The 10,263-nt window shown below is 39.9% G+C and overlaps 1 protein-coding gene across 1 annotated transcript; it reads left to right on the forward strand.

Annotated features, from left to right (window-relative positions):
* Positions 1-932: 932 nt before the first annotated feature.
* On the forward strand, positions 933-7,503 carry Fis1 (Mitochondrial fission 1 protein). Its single transcript, XM_080270419.1, has 5 exons — positions 933-997; positions 2,330-2,421; positions 3,174-3,291; positions 3,756-3,861; positions 4,470-7,503. Exons 1-5 carry the CDS (start codon positions 947-949, stop codon positions 4,562-4,564), a joined length of 462 nt encoding a protein of 153 aa, XP_080126545.1. The 5' UTR covers positions 933-946; the 3' UTR covers positions 4,565-7,503.
* Positions 7,504-10,263: the final 2,760 nt, after the last annotated feature.

The following is a 10,263-nucleotide window of genomic DNA, read 5'->3' on the forward strand; positions in this document are numbered from 1 at the left end:
ATCACAGCTTTTTTCCACTCTGCATGCACAGTTTCACTCATCCATGCCTTCTCACATATCTCCAACAAGCACTTCATTCCGCTCTCTCCACTACACTTCATCACCTCTGCATACACCTCATTAACCCCAGCTGCTTTCCCATTTTTCATCCGTTTCACAGCGTTCTTCACCTGTGCGAGTGTCACGTTTCCTGGCACTGCATTCCTTCTCTGCACACCCCCAAAACCAATCATATTAACAGTCGCTTTGCTCTCTCCATTCCCATTCATCAGACTTCCAAATTATTCCTTCCAAATGGTCCTACATAACTATCCATCTAACGCTAAATAACAGGTCCTATGAAGTCTCCTTAATACGCAAAGACGTGATTCTCTCTCTCTCTCTCTCTCTCATGTTTTGTTGTTAACTGTTGTCAAGATCATGCTTTATCTAATCTAATCTATCAATAAGTAACAGTTAAGAGAACACTTAGTTCAGTTTAGCTCTTGTCTGGTGAGAACTATCACTATCCTTGTGGAAAATCTTCGTTTTATTTATTCACCATTATTGAGAAAAACTTGCCATTGTAACAGCACCTAGCTCCGTTTTTTTTCGGTCTGTTTATTAATTTTACCAGGTATTTATCTATATTTAACCAAACACATTTTTTCTCTGTTATTTGTTGTCCATATTATCTCATTATCATAAATTTTAGTGGAGTTTCCTTTGCCTTATCGCCAATAAACAAAAATCCTCACGGCTGATAGAGTTCCTCTCATCATGCCCTTGAACTGAACGAAATAATCAACGTACCCATATCAAAATAAAAACGAAAGAATAATCAACATATCAATACTCTAAATAAACTACTAACTGCATAAATACGTGAATAAATAAACGAAAACCGTCCTCGTAGTGAAGGGTGACGAGCCGTACCAGTTTCAAGATCAGCTGTTCGGTGTAAACAATGGAGATGGGGGACCCCTTGAGTGAAATCTGCTCTCCTGAGGATTTAAAGGTTAGTAACGCCTTGAAACACAATGATTTTCTTCTCATAGCCTCTAGAAGTCAATAATATACTAGCACGGTCAAAATTAAAGTTGAAATATATGTAGAACAGCCTTTTACGAGTTTGCTATGAGTACGTGCATGACCATGAATCATCAACACGGCAAAAGCAGTTGGCTAATTGCATGATGATTTTGTCTCATAATTTTATCCATTTTAAGGAAAAATGGCCGACTCTGTGATACAATGGCCGAACTGGATATCCTAGGCGCAATATTTTCATCTAATATTTGTGATTTCGTTTCCTCTTTGCTTGTATACGTGTTCCTGATGTTGCATCATTTATAAACCACTTCAACCTTAGGACGTGGGGAGAGACGCCTTCACGTGGTGACATCAACATAACCAGTCAGTGGGGTTGCTTAGTCATACAAGTATCCATCAACCTCTCACTAACCCCACAAAGCAGGACATAGGGCTACCACTACTACCACAACCACTACTACTGCTATTACTACTATTACCTCAGCTACTACTACTACTGCTATCACCACTTCTACTATAACTACTATGATTTTTGTTTAGTGGCTGTTAATGAAGGCTATTATTAAACCTCTTTAGTTTAAGAATTTTCTCATATAAATAAAACTGTTTAGCTGAAGCACGACATTTCCATCTCATAATTTTGGTGACTCTGGGTAAAGATTCAGCATTACGCCCATGATAAAATATATACTGGTTGGTATGGACAGATGGATAATGTGTTTTATGTCTTTTCCTATTTCTTACATTTTAAAAGCTAACATTTATTTTTAATCTCACTGTGGCAGAAGAAAGTTGAAATTAATCTGCAGTTTCACACAGACAGTGGTTTTTACATAATACTTAGGTTTTCCCAGTAGTTTATAATAGCGTGGAGAGGATGGAGGATGCCAGTTGGGTGCAGAATGTGAGAAGTGTGAATGTCAGGGGTAGGGTTGCGAGAGGCAGTCCAAAAAAGACCTGGGACGAGGTCATAGAGTGTGACCTCAGGGATAAGGGACTGAATAGGGAGGCTGCCAGAGATGGAGCAGCATGTACAGCTGCCATTAGGTGACCAAGGCCAACATATGCAAGCACATTGGAGCCCCTATATATGATACGATAAACGATACAACACGAATATCATTTTTGGCAGAATATATATCACAAAAGCCTCGTAACCTAACCAAATCTGGACAGCACATCTCTCTAGGGACAATATTTACTAACGGTTTCTTCTTTCTTATTCTTTTCACCAGCTAATAGACATGTATACAGGCCATTGTAATAATGGTATCTAATTTTGTTCTCTTCATATCAGGTGTTTGAGCGACACTACAATGAGGAGCTGTGCAAAGGACCTGTTTCCAGCAAGACCCAGTTTGAATATTCATGTTTCCTAGTACGCAGCAAGTAAGTATCTATCTATCTATCTGTCTTCTGCCTATCTATCTGTCTATCTAGCAAGTAAATATTGAATAAGATTTAACAGCATTGAGCAAATATTGATTTTTAAAAAGTACTGATTAATATTTAGCATCACTTTGTAAGCAGTGAATAATTCTTAGCACTGAATCAAGAGGCTGCTTGTAAATGAGCAGCATGGAGACCTGGCATTAGATGACCAAGCATGCAGGCATCTTGAGGCATTTATAAGGGAAACAAAAACTAAAAGGAAATGGTGGCAGCATAAATAAAATTCAGAGGCATCAACACCTGCCAGCCCTGCTCATTTCATTTCATTTATAAAGGCTCCAACAGACATATATGTGTTGGCCTTGGTCACCTAATAGCAGCTCTCCATGCAGCACGATCTCTGGCAGCCTCCCTGTTCAGTCCCTTATCCCTGAGGTTACTCTTTATGACCTCATCTCCGGTGCTTTTTGAGTTTGCCTTTCACAGCCCTACTCCCAGTGTTCATGCCTCTCACCTTCCACATCCAATTGTCATCCTCCATCCTCTCCACATGCCCAAACCATCTCAGTCTGCCCCTCGTCATCACAACACCAATACACTCCCATCCCATTCTTCCTCCCAAACCATCTCAGTCTACCCCTCCTCATCACAACACCCATACACTCCATGACCATTCTCACGAATAATAATAATAATACAGTAATAATAATAATAATAATAATAATAATAATAATACCTTCTCTCATCAGATACCCAGCGGACATCCAGCGAGGCATAGTGTTGTTAGAGGAACTTTATAAAAATCCCGACGAGAGTGGAAAACGCGACTACATCTATTACCTGGCTATAGGCAATGCTCGGCTTAAGGTGAGGTGGACAGATAGATAGAATGGTACCAGTAGATAGATAGGCCTGTATTATTTTCTGACGTTCGTCTACCAGTCAGTGCATATGTAGGTAGAAGATCAATCCACTTCTTCTTGCTGACACTAAATGACTAACAAAGAAATAAAGAAAGAAGTCTCTTATAATTCTCATTTAAACTTACCACCTTGTCCAAAAAAACTGTAATACCGGTACCTGATAAAAAATATTGCTAAGTGGTATCAAAAATTCTAAATAAAAAATAAATTGTGTATCATTAGCTTGAATATGAGGGAGGGGGGAGTGAGTTGGAGGGAGGGTAGTCAAATGGCGGGTGACAGAGTGACCGGGAGGCATTTTGTCTGCGGCCACCCTTTGCAGGATTAGGGCGTTGGGCTATAGGTAGATAGGTAGATTAGCTGGAAATAAAGACGAGAAATCTGTTAAGTGTGGAATCCAATCTACAGGAATATCAGTCAGCTTTGAACTACCTGAAGGGCTTGCTGCGTGTGGAGCCGGGAAACAGACAAGTGCTGGAGTTGGAGTCTTGCATAAAGAAAAAGATGGACACTGGTAAGTTGTGGCATTTTTTCTTTTCTTTTTTTTTTAATGCAAGGAAGAGAGACTGACTAGAAGTGTGTGTGAGGTGGAGGGGGGGAGAGGGAGGGGGAGACCAAGGATGACGTGGAGGAATGAAGTGTGTGCGAGGTGGAGGGGAGGAAAGGGAAGGGGAGACCAAGGAAGGAGGGAAGGAGGATGACAGTTGGGTGCAACAGGTGAGAAGTGTGAATGTTTGGGGGGTTGGATTGTGAGAAGCAGACCAAAAATGACCAGGGATGAGGTTATAGAGTGTGACGGCAGGAATAAGGGACTGAATAGGAAGGCTGCCAGAGACTGAGCAGCATGGAGAGCCGCCAGTAGGTGACCAAGGCCGATGCATACAAAAAAAAAAAACTGGAATCTTTATAAACAACAGGAACAGTAAATTAACCAAACTCTTATGAAATTAATCTACCTTTAAACTGTGAACAGACTTTCAAATTAATCTATCTGTTTATCTGTATGTCTACCTGTCTATATATATCTTTCTATCTGTCAGCCTGTATCTATCTATCCATCTCTCTACCCACCTGCCTAATCTATTTATCTATCTATCTATCTATCTACAATTTCCTTTTCAGAGGCATTGAAGGGTGCGGCCATAGCGGGAGGTGCCGTGCTAGGGCTGGGGGCTTTGGTTGGACTCGGCATAGCTCTCGGCAAAGTCAAGAAATAAACAAACACTCGATGCCATCCTGTATGACCCGTTCTTTGTGTTTAATAGGGTGATGGTGATGATGATGACGATGTGGTGATGATGATGATGCACCTAGCCAAAAAAAATCAATAAATGTAGCCTAATCTTGCATGGATTTTTCTTTTTATTATTATTATTAGGGGTAGGAGGTGATGATGATGATGATATACAATGCTTTGGAATGGGAGTGTAGTCATAGGATGATGAAAAGTGTGATGATGATGTGATGAGGGTGATGATATTGGTGGTTGTGATGATGATGATGATGACTTTCCTTTCATCTCAGTTTTAATGGAAAATGATGAGTGAGATGGAGGGGGAGAGGGAAAAAGGAAGGTGGAGGTGGAGGGATGGGGTGGAGAAAGGAGACTTAGGTAGAAGTCTCCTTGGTTACTAGTCAAAACCAACCCTCTAATCTGACTACACCTGGCTATCAACTCAGCTGAAAGGGGTTAAGGATCTTTGTCAGGTTATGAGGTAGGAATGAGTCTCCTTGGTTACTAGTCAAATCAACCCTCCAATCTGACTACACCTGACCATTAACTGAGCTGAAAGGGCTTAGGGATCTTTTACCAGCTTAAACACATTATAGAATTTTTCCACACATATAATGCAAGTGTTCACAAAATATAAATGTTAAACTTATGGATATATTATTAAAATATATGGGAGAAGAAATTTTTTTTTAATGCATCCACCGACAATTTATTCTCACTAAGATGGACAAATATTATTATCATCATCATCATCATCATCATCATCATTATCATCATCATCATCATTAGTATTACCATCATCATCATCATCATCATCATCATCACAGCCATAATAATACTGTATATTTCTCTATAGCCAGACGCCTTAATCCCATAAGGGGTGTCCATAAAACAATCACCTCCATGTCACCTTGTCCTCTGTCATTTGCCTGCCATCTCTCCAGCTCACACATCCCTCTTTCACCTACCTCTCCAGCCTATCCATCTCATCATTGTTCTCCCTCTCACTCACATATACTCTCCTAGTCAGTTTCTCATTCCCGAGCTGAGAAGATGGTATATATTGTTTTTTATTTCTTTTTAGATGATGGTTAAAAAAGATGATGATGATGAAGAGGGGGAGGAGAATAATGATGATGATAGTTTGAAATAACCATTATCCACAACACAAAGATATTAATTCAACCATCCAGTTTTGAGCTTTTGGTGTATAACATGGATAGCAGGCCAGCATACTCTCCCAAACATATCTCTGTCTGTTATATACTGCTTGCACTTCTCTTAGCACACACCATACCCTACTACAACACAGGCATTGACACAGCAAGGGTATGTGGCTGAAAATCTCATCTATCTATCTATAGCCAGATGCCATAATCCTGTAATGGCCATTTGTCTGTGAGTTGCTTTACAGGGAGGGGCACTAACCCTCCACCAACCCACTTACTGACGCTTAGGGAACACGTATGGGTTGGTTAAACTCTGTGACCGCGACCTACTTGCCAACATAAGGGAGGTGTGGGGTGGGATTCATTGGCTTTGCTTTGGGCTGGGATCTATGCTTGGGGATACAGGGCATTCTTCTAGCCAACAGCAGGAGGCCTAAACCTGGATGTAGTGCCCCAGGAGGCTGCCCTATTGTTTGGTGTATAAAGGCAGAGCAGCTACAGTCCATCTATGCCTTTCAGGAGCCACCATTAGGAGACCAAAGGCAACGCAGGGAAATAACACAACACGTGCTAACATCCAGTCTTGTATTACCCTACCTGAGGTGCAGGGGTTCGAGGCTAAGCTATCACTGAACAGTATCTGAATAGGCCAGTTCATTAGTTTCTGTGCACCAAGGATATACACTAATTTACACTTTCATAACATCCCAAAGCAACAAAAAATTATACCAGCCAATCCCATATGGATCTTGAGTTTGGGCTTTTGTATATTGAATTTTTATTTGCTGGGGAGAAATTTTGCAGGTTCTCCTTTGTCTTTTATAACAAAAAAGTAGTGCAGTATATATAAGACTAACTGATGCCATACTAAAGCATTTTTTCTTCAGACAATACCAATTTCCGCACAGCACCATGGGAAAGAAAAAAGACCAAAGCTTTCTACACAGTACTCACATGTGCATTTCAGTCTTCCACAAACCGTACGACACAGTTCAAATACATCAACACACTGTACCATAACCCTGTAACCATTAACTTTGTAGCTGTAATTCTGTATCAATTAGGCTGCACTCAAACAGCACTGATTTGTAATAACAGTGATGTTAATGTGTTCCATCTATCTATTTATCTATCTGTGTAGTGTATGCCATCCATCTGTTTATCTATCTGTGTCTTTCTATATCTATCTGATCCTCTGTTCTTGTGACGCAAAATACACATAAACCTTCCTGACTAGAGTCCATTTCTACCAAGACTTTTGTCGTGAAAAACATATCGCCATGAATTTTTTTAAAACTATCATTCTGTAGAAATTAATGAGTAGCCCTTCACAGTACACCCTCTTGATATCTATTTCTATCTATCTATATCTGTCTGTCTATCTATATTTCTGTTTTGGAGAGGGATAGCTTCACAAATGTCCCTCACCTCCCTTCCTATCCCCCAAAAGTAAGATGAAGGATTAAAGGAGAGAAACTACCTTGCAATCCACTGGTTTCACATTCAGATGAACCTGGGGCTACTACTAACACTACTACTACTACTACTGTTACTGTTATGACTACTCCTATGACTAGTACTATTACTTCCATCCATCGGGGAATAATATTGTGAAGATTAAAACCAACCTTCATAAAGCAGTTCACTATTTGGAGTTGTGATACTACTACTACTACTACCACCTTCTGTTTCTCGATTATAGATTTATTATAGATACGAGCTTGTTAGTGTCACAAAATGGGGAAATAAAATGATGGGAAGAGAAGCCACTGTGTTTACCTTTCCTTCCGTAGTATCCGCCAGCCAGAAGCATGAGAGTGTGGTATTCTTGTGCAGGAAAACTCTATCTATCTATCTATTGCCTCTATATACAGCTGTAGAATGATGATCTCTGTATCTAGTCAAACTTCTGAAATAAACAAAGAACGTGACCTTGGTTAAAGAAAAACGAGGTAAAACTAATGGAAAGGGTGAAAATTTCTGAAAAAAAGGAATTTGCTGTTAGAATAAAAAGGCGTTACACAACAGATACACAGATAGATAGATAGATTAGTAGACAGTTATAAGGTCAGTAAAACAACACATCAACTCAAACACTTTATTGTTGTTTATTAAGGTGATCGGCAAGAAGCTATTGTACAAGGATCGAGACAACACAGGATTCTTTTTCTTGAATTATTTTCTTATTGAGTTCAAAGGCTCTTACCTCTTTTTCCTTAGAGGTTTATTTTTATTTAATTTACCGACATTAAACTTTTCTTTCATAGATTTTGAAGGTTCTTAGCACTTTCTCCATAGCAGTTCATTTTTACTATTTTATTTTATTGACTTTAAAATTTTCCTGCAGAGATTTTGAAGGCTCTTAGAACTTTTTCCTCGGCAGTTTATTTTTATTTCTGAATTTCCTGACTTTAAAATTTCCTTCCAAGTTACTGATGAGATCCAAATCTATACTCCTTTCACCTTAACTTGGCCAACATCTCTGTCATTTTGCAGCTCATTTCACATAGCTCCGTGGCAGAAAAGGACATTGCTACGGCTCTACATCCCTGCCATTGCACTTCTTCATGACTAGCATCATATTCTAGTGTTAATCTCCTACAACTCAGCATTCAAGATGGAGAGATGGCAGTTTGAGGCCAAGAGTAAAAAGGATATATATAATTTATCTTTTTTTAATCTAAAAGAACTTCAATACTAAGTCATGTTTGCAAGAAATTAATGAGACTTGGTTATTTTGAGGTAGGAATGAGTCTCCTTGGTTACTAGACAAACTGACTACCCCTGGCCATCAACTGGTGAAGTGTAGTCAGACGGGAGGATGACTAGTAACCAAGGAGACTCACTTGTACCTCTTAGCTACGGTTTACTGAATTTCACGCAATGAGGTACAAGTGAGTCTCCTTGGTTACTAGACAAAGTGGCTACCCCTGATTATCAACTGAATGATGTATAGTCACACTGAAGGCTCTGACTAGTAACCAAGAAGACTCATAAGTACAATTTACTCAGTTTCAAGCAACCATCCCTGACTATCCCTGGCCATCAGCTGAATCATGTATAGTCAAATTGGAGGCTCAGACTAGTAACCAAGGAGAATCATGTTCCCTCACAACTGCGATTTACTTACTATTGAAGCTACAAGAGTAGCACAGTTACATCAAATGAAAACAAACAACTATATATGTGCAATAAAATCTGTTCCTGTCTGTCTTTGGTCACACGATTATTTACGTTCACCAGCGTATAAGACCACGGTAAACTCTCAATTATCCGTTGTCACAATATCCGGCCCAATGCAATAACCATCACTGCTGGCTTGGCTCTATTAACCATACCATGCTGGCAACGCAGATTTATATCCCCTTCAAAAACGCCGGTGACACAGATCTGCGTCCTTCAGCACTGAGAAGTCGCTGCAAACAACCAAAGTAAAATGGAAGGTAATATCGTATCTCGCTAACTTCAGACATATCTCCGCTACGTTTACAACACTAATCTAGGAGCGCGGGAGGCGAGCGAGTCTTCACAGGCTCACAGTCGCTCTGCTCTCTCAGTGACCTTGGAGATTTCAGAGGTCGGGTGGCACCAACCTGACTCAATTCAACCAACTTTCTGGCTTTGGTGATTACTTCTATGTGTGCCAGGGATCTTATATTGATGTATTAAGCCCATTTAGCCAGGAGAAAAAGAAATATCCATAATCATCCAGCAAAGGAGAATAATTTTTTTTTTTTTTTTTTGCCCAGTACGGTATGGGTTAAAGCAATATCCTGCAAAATTATACACTGAAACGGGAAGCAGCAGGAGATTCAATGCAGTATGTGGCACTGAGGCATATTAATCAGCTGGTAAGTGGTAGCCAACTGCCACTGTATAACTGTACTGTATCATTATTGTATTTTACGCTGTTTTCATCTTTTACTCATGGGAATGTTTTTAGGATAGAGGGTTGCGACAGACAGTAATGCAATATCCGGCTCGACGCTGAATGCTGAGCTAATGGGGGGGGGTACCATGTAATATTCGGTGTTTCATAATATTCAGCGCAGGGTGTGGCTGAATTACAACGGATAATGGAGAGTTTACTGTACTAAAAATCCTGAATCACACTATATGATATGCATGGAATATATAGCATGGAAAATATATATATGCCCCGACACATGAAATTATTACGATTATGGCAGGGAGAAGCGATATATTGTACTGTCTGTCTGTTACTGCCTTCCTCTGTCTTTATTTCTTACTGTCTTCCTCTGTCTGTATTTCCTACTGTCTTCCTCTGTCTGTATTACCTACTGTCTTCCTCTGTCTGCATTTCCTACTGTCTTCCTCTGTCTGCATTTCCTACTGTCTTCTTCTGTCTGTATTTCCTCTTGTCTTCCTCTGTCCGTATTTCCTACTGTCTTCCTCTGTCTGTATTACCTACTGTCTTCCTCTGTCTGTATTACCTACTGTCTTCCTCTGTCTGTATTTCCTACTGCCTACGACCTCCAGTCTTTTAAACACA

The sequence above is a fragment of the Coenobita brevimanus genome, chromosome 40, assembly GCF_032717465.1.
Source record: "Coenobita brevimanus isolate Jiangsu-jjx chromosome 40, ASM3271746v2, whole genome shotgun sequence".
Taxonomy (NCBI): domain Eukaryota; kingdom Metazoa; phylum Arthropoda; class Malacostraca; order Decapoda; family Coenobitidae; genus Coenobita; species Coenobita brevimanus.

What these genes read in the sequence shown, in the direction of transcription:
- Fis1 (XM_080270419.1), top strand. Translation starts at nt 947, where the DNA reads ATGGAGATGGGGGACCCCTTGAGTGAAATCTGCTCTCCTGAGGATTTA. An exon ending in GCTCTCCTGAGGATTTAAAG is followed by an intron (nt 998 to 2,329) that starts GTTAGTAACGCC and finishes TCTTCATATCAG; the next exon opens with GTGTTTGAGCGACACTACAA. An exon ending in TGTTTCCTAGTACGCAGCAA is followed by an intron (nt 2,422 to 3,173) that starts GTAAGTATCTAT and finishes TTCTCTCATCAG; the next exon opens with ATACCCAGCGGACATCCAGC.